The sequence below is a fragment of the Piliocolobus tephrosceles genome, chromosome Y, assembly GCF_002776525.5.
Source record: "Piliocolobus tephrosceles isolate RC106 chromosome Y, ASM277652v3, whole genome shotgun sequence".
In the NCBI taxonomy this organism is placed as follows: Eukaryota; Metazoa; Chordata; class Mammalia; order Primates; family Cercopithecidae; genus Piliocolobus; species Piliocolobus tephrosceles.
Window position 1 is genome coordinate 14,727,989 of NC_045456.1, and position 25,004 is coordinate 14,752,992.

At 39.3% G+C, this 25,004-nt stretch overlaps 1 protein-coding gene across 1 annotated transcript in view; it reads left to right on the forward strand.

The window, feature by feature from the left end:
• The window catches only part of FAM9B (family with sequence similarity 9 member B), a 128,293-nt gene that overhangs the window by 51,622 nt on the left and 51,667 nt on the right, over positions 1 to 25,004 (forward strand). The window contains exon 2 of the mRNA XM_026449806.2: positions 21,513 to 21,669. Within this exon, the coding sequence (XP_026305591.2) occupies positions 21,513 to 21,669 (157 nt within the window). The remainder of the gene's footprint in view (positions 1 to 21,512; positions 21,670 to 25,004) is intronic.

Consider the following 25,004-nt stretch of genomic DNA (forward strand, 5'->3'; position numbering starts at 1 on the left):
TCAGTCTCTTGATGAGCCAGTATAAATTTGTTTTCATTTTTGAGGATGCATAATATATTTGAATATCTGATAGGGCCTGGACTCTCTCTTTGTTTTTCAGATTTAAAGTTTCCCAGCTGTTCTGTTTATTTTTCCACATAAACATCAGAATCAGCTTGTCTAATTGCTCTCTACCGCTCCATCCCTCCCCACAGCCCACAAAGCTGGTATTTCTATTGAAATGTTAAATTGGTAAACACGATAGGGTAGACCGACATTTTTATAACGTTATGTCTTTCTAGCCAAGAACACAGTGTGCATTTCTATTTGTTCAAGCCTGTGCCATGTCTCCCAAGGGAGTTTTAAAGTTTCCTATTAATACGTGCTCACATTCCTCGTGTGTTCCTACATATTTTACCTTTTATTGCTGTCCTATCATCGTTGCAGCTAATGGTTTTCCTAAGTTGTTGTCTTTGCACATATCTGAAAGCTATTGATTTCTGAATATTAATTTGTGCTCTATTGTGTTACCAGCTTCTCTTTTCCTGCCTTTTAATTTCTCAGTTGGTTTTCAGACCTTTCTTGGTAAACAATCACATCATCTGCAAACAAGGGTGATTTTTACCTTCATTCTTCAATTTTACGCCTTGAATTTTTTTCTCTTGTATCATTGAATTGGCCGATTCATCCAGTAAAATATTATACAATAGTGGTGACAGTGGTGGGTGTTTGTTTTTCCTACCCATTAATATTTAGGGTAAGTTTATTACATTCTATCAAGTTAAGGAATCTCCTTCTATTTCTGTTTTATTGAGTTCTTATAAAGAATGATATTTGAACTTCAAAACATGCCCTTTTTAGTGTCTATAAAATGATTATTTGCTTTTTCCACTTAGGTCCATAATATGAGAAAATATATGCCTAATATTGAGTTAATGTTTATCCCTTTTTTTGGTGGAAAAAAACATGATTGATTATGTTATATTGTTTCATTTACCTGCTGCTGGATTGTGATAGAAATACTTCGTGTGGAATTTTTGTGTCACTATTTATATATTATATAATTTACTATCTTTGCCACACTTGGTATCAATATCGTATTCACTTCATAAAAAGAATTTTGAAGTTTTCCTTCCTCTTCTATGTCCAGCAACAATTTAAATAATTTTGGATTTTTCTTTTCCTTACGTGACAAATAAAAATTGTATTTGTAGTTAACTTATCTATTCTTTAAAGGTTTGACAGAATTTGTCTGTGAAATCTTCTGCCTGTTTTTTAGTTTAGTTTAATTTTGCTTTGGTAAATAGCTCTATTTTCTGTATTACTTGCATTTAAATGATCTTATTTTGTATCTTTTCTTTGTCCATTTTGACATTATATATTTTTCTATAAATTACTTATTTGTTCCAAGTTTTAAAATCCGTTTTCATCGGGGTAAGAAATATGAAATTTTATGCTTCTTTTTACTTCTTTTACATGTATGATTGTCTTCATTAGTCTTTCTTTCTTTGGGTTTACATAGTCTCCTTTTAAAATGAAGTGAGTAGTTTATCTTTTTAAATGTATTTTCCAAAAATAGCTTTTGAATTTATTAGATATCTTCTTTTGTGTTTGTGACTCATTTACTTCTCTTGTTAGTAATTCCTTGTGATTTTTTTGCTTCTTCTATTATTCTCTTTCTGAGTGTTTGAAAATGATGTTTAAATTATCTGTTTTTATTTTTTTCTGAAGAATAGATGTTTAAAAAGAATGAATATTTAAGAATATAAATTTCCTTGTGACATTATTTTAGGTTATGGGCCTGATAAATAGTGATTTAATTATCATTGTTTTCTATAAATTCTACATTTTCATTCTGAACTTCCTGTCCTATGTGATCAAAGAATTACAAGTTGTTTGCAAATTTTTAGTCTCCAAAGGCCTTTTTAATTTTTGATTTTGTTATTCTGACTTTATTCACATTCTGATCATGGAATGTTTTCTGCATTATTTCCGTCTTTAAAAATAAGTTGAGGTTTTATTTATAGCCCAATCTATGGTCATTTTTTGTGATTGTCCCACAGGCAGTTGAAAAGATGGCGTTTTCCATTTTTAGGTTGCTAAGTTTTATGTCAGGTACCTTTTAATCATGTTAATGGGGTCTTTAAAAATACATATTGTAGTTGCTCTTTCATGGGCTGAGAGAAATAAATCGTTATCTCTGACTCCTAGTGTGTTTTTGTTTCCTGCAATTTCTGTTTTTTGAAGGTTACTTTTTTTGGTATATTGGCATTTATAATGATTACATATTTCCTAAGACCTGAAAGTTTTATTATTATAGAATGCCCTTCTTTGTTTAGTGTATGCGATTTTGCCAAATTCCACCCAGTTCCTATTTTAGATGGCAGATTCTGCTTTCTTTTTGTTGGCATAAGGTTGGCATCTTGACCATTTTACTTATTACCTTTCTGAAACACATTTATTATGTGTGTCATTGTCACTAGCGTCACTAGCAGGTCCCCCATGAAACACGGTCCAGCCTGTCACTGAATCGTCCCCCCTAAAATATCCTCCTTCCTTGTGTCAACCCTTCCCTTTGATCTTGGGCTGGCCCTGGACTTGCTTTAGTCTAATAGAGTATAGGTGGAAGCGATGTCACAAGACTTCCAAAGTGATGTCCTAAGAGGTCTGCAGCTTTCACCTGGTTCCCTTTGAACACTCACTTGCAGGAAGCCAACTGCCACTTAAGAAGATGGACTATTCTGAGACCGCCACGTTGTGTGGAATCCCAAGCTTAACAAGCTGCTCAGAAAGGGAGGGATGCCTGACCAACCCCCAGGTATTCCAGCCTTCTTGGCTGAGACACCAGACAGGGAACCTGCAGGATCAGCCCAGTTAGGCCTTCAGATGACCGCAGCTCCAGCCACTATTTGACTACAACCTCATGAGAGACCCCAGGAAGTTCCCAGAAGAACCTGGTCTTCTGACAGAGCTGTGAGAAATAATAATGAATTATAGTGTTAAGCCACCAAGTGTGGGGCTGTAGTTTTACAGCAATTGCAGGTTACTGAAACTGTGCGTTGTAGAGCGTTTGGTTTTAAGTGTGTGTTTAGTAAGTGGTGATCCCTTTTATACTTATTAATCAGTATTGTTTTCTGTTCTCTTGAATTGTTTTATGTTTTCTGTTTCAATAGTTTTTTTTTTTTTTTCTTAAGTCTTTCACTATGTGGTCTGTGTGCTTTGCTTCCAGGGTGTATTTTCTGATATCTTAGAAGTGATATAAGCGATATATTTTTGCTTTAATGGTTCTCTTGATAGAATATACTTAATCCTTTGTTTTAAAATATATAATCTACTGTTTTTCTACTCTAAGTAATGCATAAACAGCATTCTTTTTCCTTCCCCTTTTCTGTTCTACTGCCTGGTGTCAGCTAATAAAGTAATCTTTTGAATGCTTGGTACTTTTCTCAAGGTTTATGTGTCTGCTCTTTGCATTGTAATCACATATGGTTTTTACACAATGATGCTCTGAAGACAGACCACTACAGGGTTCTCGTCAACGTGGGGTGATGAAATCGTCACGAGGTGCCCGTCCTGAGCCACTCTGGGGAAATTTACCTGCCCAGTTGGCTGATTCTCATACTTTGTGTACGCAACTGCACGTATCAAACACCACTCATGCCTTTAATTAATATGCCTTCTGGTGTCCATTTCAATAACAATATTTGAAACGCCCCAAAGCTACCTTTGAAGTGTGAGTTCCTGAATATGCTAAGTGGCTACCTTTAGTGTGTGGATTAAGGGACTGTTTGCACACATACGTTATGCTGTCTTATACTGAAGTATTTTTAAAGTAAGTTACCTCCCAGGCAATATAACTTGTCACCCTCAAAATAGTTCAATATGTTCCCAGATTTTTCATGTCCTAGGTCATATAGAAAATCATCTATTTCTTGAATTGGGTGCAATTACTTATTACTGGAATCAGGTCCCTTAAGCAAATGTGTTTTAGCTGTTAATCGCTAATATACTTTTCTAAACATTGAAAATTCCAGGCCTGGTGTGGTGGCTCACGCCTGTAATTCCAGCACTTTGAGAGGCTGAGGGTGGATCACTTGAGTCCGAGAGTTCGAGACCAGCCTGAGCAACATGGCGAAACCCTGCATCTACTAAAAATATAAAAATTAGCCTGGCATGGCGGTGCACACCTGTGGTGCCAGTTACTTGGGAGGTTGAGGTGGGAGGGTCACTTGAACCTGGGAGGTCAAGGCTGCATTGAGATGGCACCACTGCACTCCAGCCTGGGCAACAGAGTGAGACACCCTGTCTAAAAAGGAAAGAAAGAAAGGAAGAAAAGAAAATGCTAAAAAAAAAAAAAAAAAAAAAGGAAAGAAAAAGACATGAATATTTAATTAGCGCTCACCTGTGAGCCTCAGTACTCTTTGTGCCTGTTCTTTTGTGAAGCATCAATGAAATTACATTCCTTAGCTCCTCCCCCTTGAAAGTGAGCCCATATGCAGATCACCTATTCTCTTTTTCATCTTAGCGAGGAAACTCAATCTAGTAAATCTGTTTCTAGCAGCTACACGGTTGGTAGGTAGAAATGTCTGGCCTCCTCTCAGCGATCTCAGGAACTTGCTGCAAGAATCTACAAGATGCTAGTGATGTTATAGACACAGGTGGCTCACAATAAAAGGAAAATGAGAAACGGGAATGGGGTGAGGTGACACAGCTGTTCTGCTAAGACGAACTATTACCTGTTTTTGGAAAAAGTGGCATAAGGGTAAACAAGTCCTGGGCACATATGTTCTGCAGTTTTAGAATTATCAAGAAAATAGATTGTTTAGGCAGCTCTGGGAAAAGCATATTTTGTGGCTTTGGGTTATTAAGAAAACAGGAGATTTATAGCTAAAGTATATAACTCTTGGTTATGTAAGTGTCACTGATAATCTTAACTTTTTACACTGGCACATGGTAGCCAGACAGTCTGGCTTTGAAAAGTGATCCTGGATCCTTCTCACTCAAAGTAGATAACCAATATAGAGGTGATTGTGAAGTGGCTTCATTTATCTTAACAGAAATCACCTTGTTAGATGAGGACATTCCAAGATGTCCTCATCTCTTTCTGACCAAGATTCTGATCACGAATTCGAAAAGAAATCTTTGAAAAGTCACTGTAGGAGACTTTACTCTCTGACAAGATCTGCGGTATTTAGGATTTTCATTTGTGCCTCCTTTCCTTCTCCAGAGTAAGCTGCAAACTTCTCGGGTCGATGTCTTTACCTTCTATGGGTTTTCTCAGAACCATGTTACAGATATTTTTATGACCTGAAGAAATCTCAGAAGTGATCCCAAAAGTCAAGAATTTAGCTTTAGAGGTGACGAAACAAGAGGAAGGATGATATGCTACTTGCCCAGGTCGTAAAATTATTAGATGGAATCTTATGAAATTGCCATTGTCATAGGTGAAAGCAAGTCCAACACTGGTAGTTTCCTACGTAGCTCAGCCTAAATGTTCGGTGATTGAAGCAGGAAGTAAATGTAGCGTGGGGTGTATTCCACAGCTTATCCCCTTCACAAAGTCTTCTTCACCTAGAATGTTTGCAGCGACACGGTCATAACATAAATATTTGCTGATAGGTTAACTGAAAATTCAGAATCTTCCAAATGGAATATTATTTCTGTGGCATGCTGAGTTTCAGAATGGGCCTGCCGGAAAATAAAAAATCTAAGTACCAAATGAATATTTGAAGCTGACATTTTAATAGCTGTGTCCTAATTGAAATATACTTTGGAAATTAAATAATTTTTTTTTTGTTCTTCCACTAACTTTATTGTGATCTGTTCCTTGGTTGCTTCAATTTATCATGACTATAACAGAAATAATTTTATGAGATACAATTTAGATTTATAGAACTAATCCTAAAAGCAGAATCACATAGAAAGAGCCATAAATGTCTCTTGAGGCCAAGAAGTCTTCTGATCCCAAACATGAGTGCGTTACATGGAGTAACTAGTGACACAGACCATCACGGGAGCCAGGAGGTGGAGAGAGAGAGTAACGGCACTTTCTTTTTATAAGAAGTGGAACTATGATTAAATCTTGGTCCTTAAACCTACAGACGAATTGTAATAATTTAAAATTTTATTTTTATCACTGGGACTGCGTTACTGCAGGTTTCCTTGAGGCTTAATTTTGGAACACTGGGAGGACTGATTTGATCTCTTTGGGAACATTCAAGTCACGCTGATGAACCAGACTGATCATGTGTTTTTGTGCTGATCCCTTTGACTTCTGTTCGGAGACTAAAATCAAATACAATGAAATTACTTTCACTAAGCTTTTCTAGAGAAGTTTTCAATGTTTTCTGTCAGCAATTAAAGGTCAAAGAGAAAGAGGTATTTAACATGTGGGTCAAGAATGAGTGAGTCAGTGTGAAACTGAATTGCAGTTAATAGCTTAGGCTGCTAGAGAGATAATGTGAGCCCACTGATTAGATGGTTTGTTCTTTAAATAGAAGTTACTTTGTATCACAGATTATTCTTTCAAATCTTCAAGCACGTCTGTGTAATTAGTGTTTGTCCTAATAGTTTAAACTTAATTTTTAAAAGACAGGTGGTTAGTTTTAGATTTTATTGGTGACTTGCTAGTGAGATATTTATAGCCTAACCTGGGTCCTGAGTTTCTATGTGTTTAAATTTTTAAGAAACAGTATTAGGCATTTAGGAAGCCCCAGTTTCTCCTTAATTCATGGTGTATCTACTATCTTATTGGCTTTGATTCATTATTTTTATGATTGAATTTTATCTCTGCTATTGCCTTATTATTGATTCCTCCTAACATTTTACTGGTTGTCTGATGGTTTACAACACAATTCTTTAACTTACAACACAACTCTTTAATTCACTACAGTCCACCTCCAAATGATGTTATAACACCTCCAGTGGCATAAAGTCCTTACAACAGTATACTACCTTCCTCCCTCTCATCTTTTATGCTATTTTGGGAATATATTTTACCTTTACATGTAACACAAACATATAATACATTGTATATATTTTTGATTTAGAAATCAATTGTCTTTTAGATCTATTAAAAATAAGAAAAAATCATTTATGTTTATCTTAATATGTCCATTCTGGAAATCTTCATCATTTTGTTTAGAATGAAGTTTCTATCTGTTGTCACACTCTTGCAATCTGAAGAACTTCCTTTTGTGTTTCTTGTAGTGTTGGTTGTCTGCTAATGAACTTTCTTGATTTTGACATCTGATGATTTTTACTTCTCTCTCATTTTGAAATATGTTTTCTCAGGGTATATAATGTGGTTTGGCAATTTTCCTTTTTTTCATTTTAGCATTTTAAGGATGTCACTCCACTATGTTCTTGCTTGCATAGTTTCTGGTGAGAAGTCTGCTATAATTTTTATCTTTATTCCTTTGAGTAATGACATAATACATCTTTCGAATTTCACTCTGGTTGCCTTTAAAATTTTCCATTTGTCTTTGGTTTTTTACAATTTGACTATTGTTCTTAGGTGCATGTGCAGTGTGTGCAGTGTGTGCACGTGTGTGTCGTTAACATTCTTAGGGGTCTCTGAACATATTGGAATTGTGGTTTTTAAATTTTTCTCTACTTTTTGAAAATTGTCAGGCTCTATCCCTTCAAATCGTTATTTTTCTATGTTTTGCCTCTCTTCTTGTTCTAGGATTCCAATCATCCTTATTTGATTATTTGACGTTTTCCTACAACTCTTCGATCCTTGGTTCTGTTCTGTTCTGCTTTTTTCCTCCACTTCTCTTTGTCTTAATATGTGCAGTTTGCGTACTTTCTATTGACATGTTTTTCATTTCACTAATTCTTGCCTTGGCTGTGCTGAGCATGCTAATTGATATAGTTGAAGGTGTTCTTTTTGTCACCATGTTTTTAAAATAATTCTTTTTTTTTTAACATTTCTATACGACTCTTTCTAAGGGTTTTTAGCATTTCTACATGACTCCTTCTAAGGGTTTTTGGTGTATCCTTGCCAGAATTCTCCATCTCTTCATGCATGTTTTTCTCATATTCCACTGGTTCCTATTCATAGTTATTTCCTGTCTAATGGCTCCAACACTCCAACACATGGTTATCTCTCAGTCTGGTTATGTTGATTGCTTTTTCTCTTGATTGTGGGTTGATATTTTCTTGCTTTTTGGTGTACCCCATAATTTTTAAATTGAACATTGGACATCATGTGTAGAGAAATAGGAGCTGAAATAAATAACATTTATGCCTGGAAATGCCACACTTCCTCTAATGCTGAGCCATTAGTGTGTGGGTTGAATTGATGTAGTCAGGAGAATCGCTGTATTTTTTTGGGGGATGCTTGTTTGTAGTTGTTGCTATGGTGTAAATTCAGTGGATCAAAGGCTTCAAATTCCTCTAGCATTATCCTTTGCTCAGGGTTGGGGCAAGTCTGCTGGAGGTTGTTTCTCAATGTTCCTGTTCCACTCTCAGCCTCAGACTTTTCTTATGTGTCTGCACCTCTGAGAGGGTCTCTCTCACTGTTTTAGTACCCCTCTCCCCAGTGGCAGATGGTGGTTGCCTCTTACATGGTGCTTGCTATTCTGGTGGTATGAGTGAGTGTGAGTTTTGTTCTGTTTTACCGGTCCAATGGGCCATGTGTCCCAGCTTCTCTGGAGAGGGAGTCGTGCACTCTCAGTGACCCTGTCCTTCTCTGAGCCACAGGAAACCTCAGATGTTCTCAGTCCAGATGACTTTCTGTGCCTCCCTCGATGATAGAGGATCATTGTCTTTTCCCTCCTCCCCACTGCCCTGGAGTGACAGGTTTGCCAGTGTTCTCCAAGTAACTTAAAATTTTTGTTCCTTATTGAAGGAGGATGTGAGAGGGACTCATACTTTTCCCCTAGTGGTGACTGTTCCACTCTGCCAAGCTTGCATGGCCAAGGGAGGCTTTCTCCTATCCTTTGCTCTCTTCCATTTTTCTCATGGGCACACAGTGGGTACCCATAGAAAGAGTCTGTGAGTGGTGCAAATCCCTATGTCCATGATCCCAGAGAGCCCCAACTTCTCTGCTAGCCTCCTCTCGACTTTTAGGAATTCATTAAAAAACTAGCTGGATTCGTTCTACATACTCTTATGGAGTCACTATCCCCCTCCCGTGCTAAAGTTTTTTTTTTTTTTTTTTTTTTGACAGAGTCTCGCTCTGTTGCCCAAGCTGGAGTGCAGTGGTGCAATCTCGGCTTGCTGCAAGCTCTGCCTCCCAGGTTCAAGTGATTCTCCTGCCTCAGCCTCCTGAGTAGCTGTGACTACGGGCACGTGCCACCACCACATCCGGCTATTTTTTTGTATTTTCAGTAGAGATGGGGTTTCGCCGTGTTAGCCAGGATGGTCTCAATACCCTGACCTCATGATCCACCTGCCTCAGTTTCCCAAAGTGCTGGGATTACAGGTGTGAGCCACCACACCTGGTCCCATGCTCTCTAATACTTGAGCCAGTGCTTATATGCCATCTCTCATTGGAGGCACCTGCTGGGCAAGCTGTCAGAGACCCGGCAACGGAAAGTGATTAGTTCGCGGGTAGTAAGAAGAATTTACCAACAACAGTGTAGGGTTTAAAAGGAAAGTTTTATTAGATAGAAAGAACACTGCAGCAGAGTGCAGCAGGGCACTTCAGTAAGAGAGAACTGAGCGCACCTGGTGGACTTTTCCTTAATGGTATTTATGGACTTTAAAGCTGAAGGGTAATTTGGACCACATTAGCCACATAGGTCATGGTAAATGATTAAATTTGTGGACATTTTGGTGACTTGATGTCAGCAAGGGTTGCACAATGAGTTTTGACATGTATGCATTCCAGAGATGTATAGAAATTCTAGTTACTTATACATTTTTGGGAAAGAAGGCTGGTACTGATGCCAGCTTTAGATAATAAGGAAGTGTAATTACTTCTGAATTCCTTGGATAAGGAATTTTGCCTCAGGATGGTCTGCTTGATAGCCACCAGATGATCTTTGCTCTCCTCAGTACCTATCTGTCTTTACATTCAGGTTCGTTGGTTGCCCTGCAATCTTAACTCTCTGATGAGTTCAAGGAGATTAATGATTTTGTAGATGATCTGGCTTTTTAAAAAAGGTGTGTTATGGGAATGGCAATAATGCTCTCTCCAGCTCTATATGTTCTAGGCTGAAGCTGGAAATGCCTTCATGCTTGGGAAGACAGAGGACAGTTGCATCTTCTTTGTGGTTCCATTGGAATCTTGCTTTTGTTCAGTTTGATGATCAGGAGAGTGGGGACTGTGCAGGCAGTCACAGTTGGTCTCTGCCACAGTGGTTTTATGACTATTTAGAGATGGGTAGTGCTCCTCTTGCCACGTGTTCTTTCATAGAAGACAGCAGAGCTGCCTTGCATTGCTGCAATTGATAACTCCCTGCCAAATCCCTGATCCCACCATAGTATATAAAGATTGAGTTGACAGGACATATCAGGGTTTGTATTTTGCAAATTCTTCCTAATAATGTGCAAGTGAGGTCTCTTCTGAAGCAGGCACATGGTTCTTCTCAATGCAATGAGTGAAAACTCAATGACCCACAGGGATCAGGTGAGTAATATTAATGGCTGAAGTTGACATTTACGTATAAAACATGTAAGAAGGGAAACATCTGGCTCTTTTGTTGCTTCTTTTGTTCCCCGACCTTTAAGAGAGACATAAAGACACAGAAACATTTTTCTATTCTGATATGGTTTGCCTCTGCGTCCCCACGCAAATCACACCTTGAATTGTAATCCACAGGTGGAGGTAATCGAATCATGGGGACAGTTTCCGCCATGCTGTTCTCGTGATAATGAGTGAGTCTCATGAGATCTGATGGTTTTATAAGCGTCTGGCATTTCCCCTGCTTGTACCGTCTCTCTCCTGCTGCCCTATGAAGACGTGCCTTCCACCATGATTGTAAGTTTCCTGAGGCCTCCCCAGCCATGAGGAACTGTGAGTCAATTAAACCTCTTTCCTTTATAAATTACTCAGTCTTCGGTATTTCTTCATAGCAACGTGAGAAGAAATGAATACAGTAAATTTTAAATAAATAAATCCAACTAAAATTCAGAGGTCTTCTACCTCAGTGAAATTTCTAGGCATCCGGTGGTGTGGGACCTGTCAAGATATTCCTTCTAAGGTAAAGGATAAGTTGCTGCATTTGGTCCCTCCTATACACAAGAAAGAGGCACAACGCCTAGTGGGCCTATTTGGATTTTGGAGGCAACATATTCCTCATTTGGGTGTGTTGCTCTGGCCCATTTATCTAGTGACCTGAAAGGTTGCCAGTTTTGAGTGGGGTCCAGAGCAGGAGAAGGCTCTGCAACAGGTCCAGGCTGCTGTACAAGCTGCTCTGCCACTTGGGCCATATGACCCAGCAGATCCAATGGTGCTTGAGGTGTCAGTGGTAGATAGGGATGTTGTTTGGAGCCTTTGGCAGGCCCCATAGGTGAATTACAGCAGAGGCTTCTAGGATTTTGGAGCAAGGCCCTGCCATCTTCTGCAGATAACTACTCTCCTTTTGAGAGACAGCTCTTGGCCTGTTACCAGGCTTTGGTAGAAATTGAATGCTTGACTGTAGCTCATCAAGTCACCATGTGACCTGAACTACATATCATGAACTGGGTACTTTCTGGCCCATCTATCCATTAAGTTGGGCATGCACAGCAGCATTTCATCATCAAATGGAAGTGATATATACATGATCTGGCTCAAGCAGGTCCTGAAGGCAAAGGTAAGTTAGATGAAGAAGTGGCTCAAATGCCCATGATGTCCACTCCTGCCACCATGCCTTCTCTCCCCCAGCCTGCACTGATGGCCTAATGGGGAGTTCCCTATGATCAGTTGATAGAGGAAGAGAAGATTAGGGCCTGGTTTACAGATGGTTCTGCACGATATGTAGGCACCACCTGAAAGTGGACACTGGAGCACTATAGCCCCTTTCTAGGACATCCCTGAAGGACAGTGGTGAAGGGAAATCTTCCCAGTGGGCAGAACTTTGAGCAGTGCATCTGGTTGTGGACTTTGCTTGGAAGGAGAAATGGCCAGATGTGAATTATATACTGCTTCATGGGCTATAGCCAATGGTTTGGCTGGATGGTCAGAGACTTGGAAGAAGCATGATTGGAAAATTGGTGACAAAGAAATTTGGGGAAGAAGTATGTGTACAGACCTCTCTGAGTGGTCAAAATTGTGAAGATGTTTGTATCTAATGTGAATGCTCACCAAAGGGTGACCTTAGCAGAGAAGGATTTTAATAATCAAGTAGATAGGATGACTCGTTCTGTGGACACCACTCAGCCACTTTCCCCAGCCACCAGATGAAGGTTATGCATAGGCTCAGCAACATGGACTTCCACTTACCAAGGCTGACATGGCTATAGCCACTGCTGAGTGCCCAATTTGCCATCTGCAGAGACCAACACTGAGCCCTCTCATATTCTCAAGAAATATTTGTGCTGACTGTAGACTGATTTTTTTTTGGTTTGAATTTAGGCAAATAGACTGATTTCTTTGCGTATTGAATATGCTTCAATGTCATCAATCTTCTTTGACCACCAAAAATGCCAGGAAACATTGTTTAGAGGCATGTGACTTGTTCCCAGGGAGGGTTAGGAAAATTAAACTCTCACAACCCCATCCAGGAAGCAGGAGCGTGTTCTTCAACTGAAAGTCAACTGTTTCTTACACAAAAAGGGACCTGGGCATTAAACCACAATAGAGAATGATTAAAATCTATTTTTGGTTTTTGCAGGCAAATGTTAAACGTAAAAAGTGGTATGTAGCATGTTCTGGTCATTTTTTTCTTATTCTCTTAAACAAAGTCATTTGTTTGCGGAGTTTTGACTTTACAGCTTTCCCCTCTTGCTTCCTAAATTCACCTTCCTCCCAGAGACTTTTGGAAGAGATCAGAGTGATTTTTGCAAGCTTGAAGACTCATATGCTTCCTAGGGGTAGAGTAGTGGTTTTGATTCGAAGGTCCGTGTGTATTGCAAGCAAGACTCTTGAGTACTGGAGTAAACAGAAATATCCTTATCATAAATAATTTCTTAATTGTATTAACCATATATTCATGGAAAACTGTTTTGCTACCAGTAAGGTCTTCAAAAGAGTATGAGGCATGGTACCTTTCTTTAGTGAGTTTATCGGTGACAGTTGAGAGATGAAACTTAGATACATGGTGCAATGTGGGATACAGACAAGGTGTAATGTCTGCTCAGGATTTGTGAAAGATATAATGATCACAGAAGGAAAATCTTTGATTTATCTTGCTCAGGCACTTCCTCTCCAATTGCTATTTTTAGCAAAATGCTTGCTTTTTCCCCTCTACTTGCATAAGCTGTCAAAACCGAGTTTCAACACTATGAGTTGTCACGTTAAGGCAGCAGACTTTAAAATCCATTAACCTCGCATCTCAGCCTGACATGTAGGTTATCCTCAGGGGGATGAAGAAGTGTGCCAGGGATCTGAAAAGCCATAGGATAAACAATCCTAGAGCTACAGTTTGCAATTTAAAACATCCTCACCATACTAAAACTCACATGGCTGTAAAATGACTTAGAAGGCACAATTTGCATTAATTTCTTGAATAAAGCATGATTTATATAAAACATACAATTCCTTTAGAAGAAATGTCTTGCTGCTAGGATTGCCATGGTCTCTCTCTCTCTCCAGTTCCCTGAGGAGATTCATTCGGCTTTGCTGCTGTCAGGAGGAGCACTTGAAGGAAAAATTTGAGAAGCTCTGTTAGTTAAACTTCTCATTGACCTCAGACGTTCCGTGTTCTGTCTCTGGCCAAGGGTGGGGGTGGCGAGAAGTCCAGGCAGTTGTGTCCTTTCTTGGAAAGGGGTGGGTAGGGGTTTGGGAGGAAACTTTCCCTTGTCTCAATACTTGGATCATGAGTCCTTTTCCTAAAATATTTATACATTAGATATGAAGTGGCAGGTGAGTGGGTTTGAATTTTCTCCTGGCTTGGTAGTCTCAAAATGGCAAATTTCTCTGAAAAAGAAATGGTGTGATCTTATTCTGATCTTGTGTTTATTAACCCCACCCCATACTACATTTCTGTGTTTTACTTGATTTTACAGATTGGTTAATTATTCACAGCTGCTTCTTTTCCCATTATTTTTAAACGGGGAAATAAGCACAGCCAACTCTGCCGGTTTTGTCGGAAGCATCTTCTTGCACGGAAGAACGCGTCATTAGAAATGGCACCTGAGTCCTCAGGGGACAGTCACTGCTATTCTCGTCCTACTTTCACCAGAAAGCCTTTCTAATGGGAATTTGGAAGATTAATCCCACCAGGAGTTTCCTTCTAGTGAAATTTGCATTCATGCTTGTAAATATAGCAGCAAGAATATTATCTCCTCTACCATAAACTGTACTCTCTCTAACTCCCTGTGCTAACTTGAGATTAAACAGAGTGAAGGTACAAGAGGTGAAAGAGACCATTTCTACACATCCAGTGTCTAGGGCATATTTTCGGAAAGTTATGTTACGTTTTAGCTGAATAGGAGACAATTGGAGCTAAACATTTGGAAGTACTGTTTTTAAAGCACAGAAGATTTAGACTATCTAGTTTATACTTACTCTTGCTTAAATAAAGTGTTACTCAATATCTGACTCAGTGGCTTATGCCTGTAATCCCAGCACTTTGGGAGGCCGAGGCAGATGGATCACTTGAGGTCAGGATTCTGAGACCAGCCTGGCCAACATGGTGAAACCCTGTCTCTACTAAAAATATAAAACAATTAGCTGATGTGGTGGCACATGCCTGTAATTCCAGCTACTTGTGAGGCTGAGGCAGAAGAATTGCTTGAACCCAGGAGGTGGAGGTTGCAGTGAGCCGAGATTGTGCCACTGCACTCCAGCCTGGGCAACAGAGTGAGACTCTGTCAAAAAAAAAAAAAAAAAAAAAAAAAAAAAAAAAAAAAAAAAAAAAAACATAGCTACTCAATTGTTAGTGGCTTATGAAAATATTTATTGCCAACAAGTTCTAATTTTCAGGGAATATGCCCTAGTGTCCAAGAAGTATTTTTCAATTCAATTACTATACCTGCAGCTATTTAGCTTTAATCTTGTTTTGGTGAGTCATTTAAGCTATCTCATACCTTAATTTACAAATATCCTTTATTGTACATAGGGCATATACAAATGAAAACCAAACCACAAAATTAATGTTGAATTGTAAAATAAATATAAATTCTACTTAGAACAAATACGAACTGTGTCTAGTACACTTCACTGAACAGAGCAAGAGAGTTAGGGCTGCTCTCTGCGCAGATGAACATATCTGGGTTCCTAAAAGCTGCAGGGGTTCTAACAGTTAGATTTCCTCATTCTCTGATTCGGAAAGAAGTGCCAGGGAGAGGAACCAAACGCTTGCATAACCTTGAGTGCAGTTCCCCATATCATAAAATATAAATGAGGCCATGGAAAGAATGTGGCCCCAGAAGGAAAGAAATTGTGCTTTACTAACGGTTGGAGGAAAAGTCAGCTCTACTTCCTAGTTTCCTGGCTATTCAGGTTGTCCCATGCTGAAGTTAGCGCATAGCAGAGGAGAAAGTCAGCTGTTACCTTAGCTATGTAATGCATTGTAATAACGAAAGTCTCCAGTTCTGGCTGGGTGCAGTGGCTCACGCCTGTAATTCCAGCACTTTGGGAGACTGAGGCGAGTGGATCACCTGAGGTCAGGAGTTCAAGACCAGCCTGGCCAACATGGTGAAACCTCATCTCTATTAAAAATGCACAAATTAGCCAGGCGTGGTGGCCTGTGCCTGTAATCCCAGCTATTTGGGGGGGCTAAGGCAGGAGAATTGCTTGAATCTGGGAGGTGGAGGTTGCAGTGAGCCGAGATCGCACCACTGCACTCCAACCTGAACAACAGAGTAAGAACCTGTCTCAGAAAAAAAAAAAAAAAGTCTCCAGTTCCGAAGACAGCACTGTTTTTACTGTTTTTACCCATTTCAGGAAGGTTGTCTGGCAAGCCAGTGTTGTCTTCTATTACTACGTTGTCAATGACTGTATTTCTGTATTTTCTCATTTCTAGAAAGTTGTTTGACTTATTTTCGGATAATCGTGTTCTTTTCATATAGTGTCCTATTCTTTTGTTGCAGTTTGTATCTTTTTTTTTTTTTTAATCTGTGTTAAATATAATAAAAAGAACTTAAAGGACCTCTTACCTAATTATCTGGGGATTTTAGGACACCAGTTGTGCTTCTTATAGTGTTCTCTTTCCTTGTGTAACTTTGAATTTTTTAGTATGAGCTCATTTTCAGTGGGGGTATTTTTTTTTTCCCTTAGTGTTTCCTGTAGGATTCTGGAGGAATGTTATTAGAATGATTTTTGCATTTGCTTCTGCTGTGCTGATGAATTTTCTTGTATTTTGATTCTTATACTGTGCATTTTATCCAAATTTTGACTGTCATTTCTTGTAGTAGTAATTTTCCCCCAACTCAGAGGTCCAGGAAGATGGTAATAGGGCGTTTCCCTCTAGTAGAAAGATGTTCTAGTCGATCTGTCATGGACAGACAGCTTCTTTAGGATTTAATTCTATATTGTCACCTCATAAGACTTAAGGCTATGTGTCCTAGTCCACTAACCCCTCAGCTGTATTCCCTGAGATACACTTTGGTCTAATAACCCTCTCTCTTGCCCAGAATTTAGAAACAAGGAAAACACCTGATAGTGGAGATGAGCTGCTAAATCATTTGGGATTATTTAATGGCATCACCCCAGATGTCGCATCGCTTCATATGCACATAAGATGTGCCTATGCCTGCTGAGTGTGTCTGTCTGCAGGGAATATCCATTTTCAGTTCTCAGTGAGCAAGGACCTGTCTAGGAAAAGAAGCTTGAAAATGCCTTGTATTCCTGTAATACAACAGTACACACTCAAAACACAGGATACAGTGCTCTGAGCCCAGAGAAAGTACATAAGCATTAACCCCAATGCCTGCAAAAGTCAGGAAGACTTTCATCAAGGAAGGCAGCATCCAGGGCAGAGTATTAGGACAGCAGAACGGTGAAGAAGTGAAGGAGAAGAAATTGGAAACTTGGAGCGTACAAAGAATGTGAGAACTTCATCGAGAAACTATGCTTTTCTTGCATTCTAAGCTGAATTATTATTTGCTTTGTTAATCAGTTTCTTAGGAGGAGTCACTGGAAACTAATGACAAAATTGCATTGTCTACCAATTTTATAGTTGTCTATAATAGTCAGGCGTATCCTCTGGGAAATTATGTACATATTTTGCCTTCTGTATTTTGACTACATATTCACAACTAATCATTTTGATATTTTTGTAAAACTTGGAGTTAAAAGAATTCCTCCACATTTTCTTACAGGCAAATGTCTGAACTGAGCAGCTACCATCTGACTATGTCATTCATAAATCTCGTACTTGGGAGTTCGAGACTGGGAAAGCCAGCAGCAGCCTTTATAGAATGTCCTGTTCATGGGGTGTAGATTGGTTTAGGTGTGTTCGTGAGATACCTACAGACTCTGTCCAGGTGATCCTGAATAGCATCTCTGTCCTTCAAGCCCAGCAGACTGCAGATTTCAACAAATATCCTTGTGATTGTTACCCAGCAAATGGAGAGTCTTCCCTTGAACATGCTGATGAATAGTTCATTAAAGAAGACACATAGTGACATTGAAGAGAGGCAGTGGCTTTGCAACATTTTGGTTTGATCATTACATTGAGAACATGAAGATCTTATCCCAACTGTACCTATGGCCAATAGTTTTTATTAGCTGTCCGAGCTTTAGGTAGTTTCATAATTCTAGAGTAAAGGCAGCAAAGAAACACAAAACGAAGACCAAGGAATACAAGAATCCTTAGAGAAACCAAAGTCAGATTATGATACTGTGTGATTTCAGGGAATTAGGGTCTTCTTCAGATCAGGTAGACTTAATGGCATGGCTCTCCAGATGATGGGTGTCTGGAGATGTTACAGACACATTCTTAACTAAATGTATAATTAGTTTTCTTGAGCAAGAAAAGATACAGCACATGGAGATGCTGGAATGCAGGTTTTTAGTTTTCACCAAATTACTAAATAGCCCATTTGACTTTACATCATATATATCCAAGGATATGCTTAGGAAGGAAGGTTAACAGCTGGACTCCGTGGGCCACAGGATACAATGATTTGAATCCGGAAAGCAACCCAGAGAAAGCAATGATTTGGATGTAGAAAGTTGGATTACAAGGCCTGTTCGGAGGACCAACTCTTCCTCTAAAACCACAGTTCAGAAATGAAGTAGTAAGACCGTGACAGGTATTGAAGTTGGCATTTTTTATTATAACTTTTATTTCAGGTTCAGGGGTACATGTATAGGTTTGTTGTATAGGTAACCTGCATGCCATGGCAGTTTGGTATACAGATTGCTTCATCACCCAGGTAATAAGCATAGTACCCAATAGGTATTTTTTTCTGATCCTCTCCCTCCTCTTACCCTCTACCCTCAAGAAGGCCCTGGTGTCTGTTGTTCCCGTCTTTGTGTCCATGATACAAGAATCAGTAGTTGTGGACATATCTGGCAAGGCCTTGATCAAACACAAAGAATGTCAGGCAGCAAAGGTATTGGGCAGTCCAGAAAACAAAACAAGGGAGGATCACAATATGGCATAAGTTTACTGATTTGTGATTACTGCAGAAAGACCACAAGTCATGCTATGGCTGCTCTTGCCTTGGCCCATCTTGGGTAGCAGAAGAGAGCAAGTAGACTTGGAGTTATGATGAGTGTTTTGTAATCATTGTCCTTTCATGCTTTTCTCTGTATAGCAACCACTACAGATGTCCATGCTATTAAGAAAACATTTTTTAAAAGAAAACCTAATGGTTAATATATAAGGGTTGACTCTAACCGAGGTGCCACTACAAGCAAAAAGCAGAACCACACTACCTTCCAGTACTAGCATACAGTCATCCCTCGGTGTCCATGGGGAATTGGTTCAAAGAATCCCCAGGATACTAAAATTCGAAGATGTTGAAGTCTTAAAGTTCCCCTGAGAAACATATGCATATGAAAAGCTAACCCTCCTTATCTGCAGGTTCTGCATCCAGCAAATATTGTACTTTTGATCCTCAGTTGGTTGAATCCAAAGATGTGGAACCCATCCGACTGTACTTGGCTAAATTGCTTAATAATGGTTTGTGCTTAATCTTACATGGTAATTCCAGACCTGGGGGTTCTATGGATGTTAATTTAGCGACAAAACAATATTATGATTTATGTCTCCCATACTCTAGACTTTTCCCTCATGGTGACAAGATGGCTGCATATATAGTCAGGTATCACTTGAAGATGGGAATACATTCTGATAAATTCTCTAGGTGATTTATTAGTTTTGCAAACATCATAGCATGTACTTAGGTTTCTATATGGTATAGTCTGTGGTAAACTGAGGTTTTATGCTAAAGCCTATTTGCTCCTAGGCTGCAAACCTGTACAGCATGTTACTGTACTGAACACTGTAGGCAATTGTAACACAGTGCTAGTATCTGTGTATCTACAGTGCTAGTATTTGTGTATCTAAACATAGGTAAACACAGAAAAGGTAATGCATTGCACTGCGTCGTTACAATGGCTGTAAGTCACTAGATGATAGAAATTTTTCAGCTCCATTATAGGGACCAGCATCATATACATGATCCATTGTTGACTGAAATGTTATGCTCTGCATGACTGTAGAACATTTTCAAATGTCAGCATCAAAGACCAGATGGAAGCAGGGAGGATTTCCTCTTGATTGTCTCTCTTTTATCAGGGAAGAAAATATTTTATTTAGGAACTCATCCTGCTTGCCCCAACATAATCCATGACTTTACTAGATGGGACTGGATTACCTCTATGTCCCAGCTTCAAGAAAAGCAAAGAAAAGAGACAATTGACATTTTTTAGTATCTATGTCAGATTGCTTGATTTGCTTTGATCTAGAGCATTTAGCACTTTTGGTAGACAGACTAAGGGTCCCCAGAGATGTGCATATACTAATCCCTGGAGCCTGCAGATATGTTGCCTTGCATGGCAAAGGACGCTTTGTAGATGTGATTAAGTTAAGGATCTTGAGATTCAGAGATTAGCTTGGATTATCTAGGTGGGCCCAATGTCATAACAAGAGTACTTTAAAAAGGGAGGTAGGAGAGTTACAGTCAGAGAGGAAGATGTGAGGATGGGAGCAGGATCGAAGTGATGTGATTGCTGGCTTAGAGAAAGGAAAAAGACTGCAAGCCAAGAATGCACGCAGCATCTAGAAAATTGAAAAAGGCAAGAAATGGACTTAGAAGGAACACAACCCTGTCAGCACCCTAACTTTAGTGAAATGAGATTGATTTTGGACTTCTGACATTGAAAATTGTACAATACTACCCTTGTGTTGTTTCAAGCTATGAAATCTGTGGTAATTTGTCACAGCAGCCCTAGGAAACAAATACACCAACGTCTAAATTTTTAAATCAGTCGATTTCTTTTGTCTGTTATTTGTCTTCGGCTGCTGGAATGTGGATACTGAGACGGCAGATAATTTTGGCTATTTTTTTTTTTTTTCTGACTTTGGCCCCAATGGTTTGGACTTGGCATGGCATAAAGGAGGCTGTCCACACAAATTTACTCAATGGATATCCTGGTGGAGGGTTGGCTCAGTAGTCTACACAGAAGGATTGAGGAGTCTATCAACATACCTCCCAGGTCATTTATTCATTCCTTTCAACTGCATCTGGATCACACTGAAGTTTAGGAACTGCTGCTTCTCAGTTTGAGCTGGATGTATCTAATTTCTTTTTCTTTCTTTCTTTCTTTCTTTCTTTCTTCTTCTGTTTTGAGACAGAGTCTCATTCTGTTGCCCAGGCTGGAGTGCAGTGGCGTGATCTTGGCTCACTGCAGCCTTGACCTCCTGGACTCAAGTAATCCTCCCACCTCAGCCTCCTGAATAGCTGGTACTAAAGGTGCATGCCACCATGCCCAGATAATTTCTGTATTTTTTTGTAGAGATGGGATTTCTCCATGTTGTCCAGGCTGGTCTCTATCTCCTGGACTCAAGTGATCTGCTCCACCTTGGCCTCCCAAAGTGCTAGACTTACAGGTATGAGCCACCACATCTGGCCTAATTTTGTTATAATTAACTTCTGCTAAACATGTAGGTTAAGTTAATTTCTGTTTTTCTTGTTTATATTTCAGACATGTATGAGAATTTAAATGAGTCTTATCTACTCTCCACATGGAAAGGCTTTTGAAATTTGTGAGCAATGTTAAGGCAGCAATACAGACGGTTTTTAAGGACAGCAGGGAAATTTAGAATAATTTTATTTTAAAACAGTTTATTTTTAACCTGTTATAACTATGTCCATCTTGTTTAGAGAAGTTCAGCTGTATACATCTTTTTTCCATTGGCTTACTTCCATCTTGAGTCTTGTTGATGACTCTAGAGAGGACACCGCTCTTTTTCTTGAAGCCCTGGTGAACATTTCCATTGGTGGAGTAGAGTGTATAAATGTGCTGGTAATTTCTTTCTCAGGAGCAGATCCTGGATGCTTAGTGAAACCAGCTCTCACTTCCCATCAAATGAGAAGCCTCTGTGTCTTCAAATGAAAACCAAGGAAGCACACCCCAGAGTTGAATACAACAAAATATCAGGCAATGCCTTCGAAGAGCAATTTTCTTTGCCACCCAAGGTACCCCTGCATTGTTTCTGCTTGGTACTATCTCTCTTTCTCTCTCTGTCTCTCTCTCTCTTTGTCTCTCTCTTTCTCTTCTCCTCTCTTCTCTCTCTCTCTCGTAGTGTATTTTACGACCTTTCCCTGGAGTTTGGCAGGTGTTAGCTAAGAAACTTAGATTTAAATATAGCTTTCATTATTATGACATACATCCCACTTGAAACACTCATTGCTTCAATATGTTGCCTTCACTGAAATAATGCTATTCTGCTTTGATTTTTTTTCTTCCACAGTATGGATCTTTGATAGTCTTCAGACAGTGTTGCAAATTTTTAAAATTATTATTCACTGAATTGAGAGGGCTCTGTTGTTTCAGAAACTGTTTCCATCTATTTTCCCTCATCCTTTCCATGGTGTTTTCTGCTGGGGTGATTGCATCGTTTTGCTTCATTCCACAAATTCCAGCCCAGTGGGAACTGGAAAGACTTGATGCAAGCCCTATCTTCAGCAGCAAAGACATCCACGACACTACTCAGCTTCTGCATGGTTTACCAGGTGGTCTTGGGGGAAGACTTAACTCAAAGTCTTTGGTTTCAAGGACCTTGATCTTATTGGGGGCATTAGGACCAAATGGAGTGAGGAACACATATAGACACATACCTGAAAGGTGTTAGAGCAACAGTAGCTCCCTATGCATAAAGAAAATGGATCTGGTTCTGGAACATGGGCTGGATTTCTGGATTTCTGCAGTCGGCTACTACACCTGACCCAGGGAAATGAAGTCTTAATTTGCCAGAAGGGCTGCACTCAGTAGGAACATCTTGCATGCTCTGGTTTCACTTGTTTCATTTCTACTGCATTGTCAGCTATTATGGGCATGCCAGTGAGCATTGTTTATGAGTTTTGGAAGTGTATCCTAGACTGTGACCCTTAGAATAATTTTATTATCTTCATATTTCATTATGGAGAGATTCAGTGGAGAGCCAGGCTCCAGGACAACTGAGATATCACTTCCATTTTGGATTTTAATTAGCTTAGAAGTGATTTATGAGGATGTACTTAAAAGTTCATCCGTAAACAATCCTGTGATTGAACTTAGTGAAGCCACATTAAACTGGTGGTATCTAATAAGCTGACATATTTGCAGCATTTTGGTTTTCATTATTTTTTAAAAACTGATAAGAGAGAAAAACCATAACAAAGAACCCCTCTAGACCGTATCAAACCTCACATTTACATAAAGACAGGCAAGATGAATGAATGGTACAGTTATAGCCTCACTTTGAATCAAGTAAAACAATGTGCAAGAATTATTTGGGGCTGGAATGAACTTGTGATTCCAAGCATGGAGTCTATGTCTGGATATCTAGTGACTTCGTTTTTTCCCTCCCAAAATGTGTGTCAAAGTCCTTCCCCACCTCAGTAAATCAAAATGTGATCTTATTTGGAGATAAGGAGATAGGGTTTTTATAGAGGTAATCAATTCAAAGTGAGGTCATTTGGGTGGGCCCGAATCCAATATGATAGGCACATATAGAGGAAAGATGAAGTGAAGAAATGGAGAGAGAAAGCAATCATCTGTCAGCCAAGGAGAGAGGCGGACCTCTTATAGCCCTCAGAAGGAATCACTCAGACTCCAAAACTGTGCAACAATACATTTCTGTTAAGTTATCCAGTCTGCAGTACTTGGTTACCACAGCCATAGCAAACTAATACATTATAGTAAGTTCTCCCTTCTCCACTGACTGTTGGCTGGGATTGTGGATTATCTATGCCTTTTCCTCCCCTGGTTTGTGAAGTATATTTTTATTTTTTTAAGTAGTGAGTAGTGGTTCTATTTCATGGCAGGTAGACAGATGAACACTAACTGTGTTAGCTACGCATTGCTGCATAACAAGTTACCCCCAATCCTAGCAGTTTAAAACAATATACATTGAATATCTCTTTATTATCCTTTATTATCTCACCACTTCCATGGGTCAAGAATCTGGATTCAGCTTAGGTGTATCCTCTGACCCTGGGTCTCTTACAGGCCGTGCCCAAAGAGTCGGACTGCAAAGTCTCAAGACCCGAGTGGAAGAGCTGTTTCTAAACTTGTTTGTGTGGCTGATGGCTGGATCCAGTTCCTTTTTCCTGCCTCCTGTTTGTGTTATTGAAAATCAGCTGTTAGTATGTCACTCCTTTGGGGGCAATCTTTCTTTTATTCTCTCTTTTTAAGATTTTCTTTGATGTTCTCAGATTGTATTGTAACTTGCCTAGGTGTGCATTTTTATTTATGAATTTTCCTTGGGATTCACTTGAACTCTTGGATTTGTAGATTGAAGTCTTTTATACATTCTGAAAAAAAAAAAATCTTCTCTTTTCAAATATTTCCCCTGCCCTATTCTCTTTTTTCCCTTCTTCTGGGACCCTGAGAAAATGTTTTAGTCAATTTATTCAACCTTTTCTATCTTCTATAGGTCTAAGCTTCTCTTTCATCTTTTTAGTTACTTTGTTTTGCTGTACTGCATTCTGAATAATACCTGCCCTATCTTTCTGTTACCCGATTCTCTCTTCTGCCATGTTTGTCTGTTGTTAAACTCATCTACCGCATTTTAAATTTCTGTTACTCTATTTTCCATTTCTGTTCGGTTTGTTTCAAGTCTCCTGGGTCACTTTTTATAGTAGTGAGTTACACATTATCATGTTAAACATACAAGCAAGTTTGTTTCAGATTCAGCGTCTGATGATTTCAGTACCTGAAGATTTTGCAAGTCCTTGTGACAGAAAGACTTTAATTCTTCCTCATGGTGCCTATTTTTGTGTGTGTGCTTACTGATTTTCTTTTCCTTGTGAAATGTGTTTTTTCCCCATGGAAAATTATTTTGAGAATTCTCTAACACTTAAGTGGGAGGTGTGTTCCACAGAGGGCACTTGAACTTGTTCTGCTAGATACTGGGGGTCAGGTGTTGCTGCACAAAATGTTTGTAAGCCTTTTGGAATAATTATGGAAATCAATAGTGACACTCAAAAATTTTTATAGTATCTTGACATTGCTGCAACATTAATATGCTATGTTTGTCTTCACTCTTTTTCCATATCTTTTTTTTTTTTTTTTTTAATTTGAGATAGGGTCTCTCTCTGTTGCCCAAGTTGGAGTACAGTAGCATGATCTCAACTCACTGCAGCCTCCACCTCCTGGGCTCAGGTGATTCTCCCACCTCAGCCTCCTGAGTAGCTGGGACCACAGGTGTGCACCACCATGCCTGACTAGTTTTTTTTTGTAATTTTAGTAAAGATGGGGCTTTGCCATGTTGCCCAGGTTGGTCTTGAACTCCTGAGCTCAAGTGATCCACCCACCTTGGTCCCTCAAA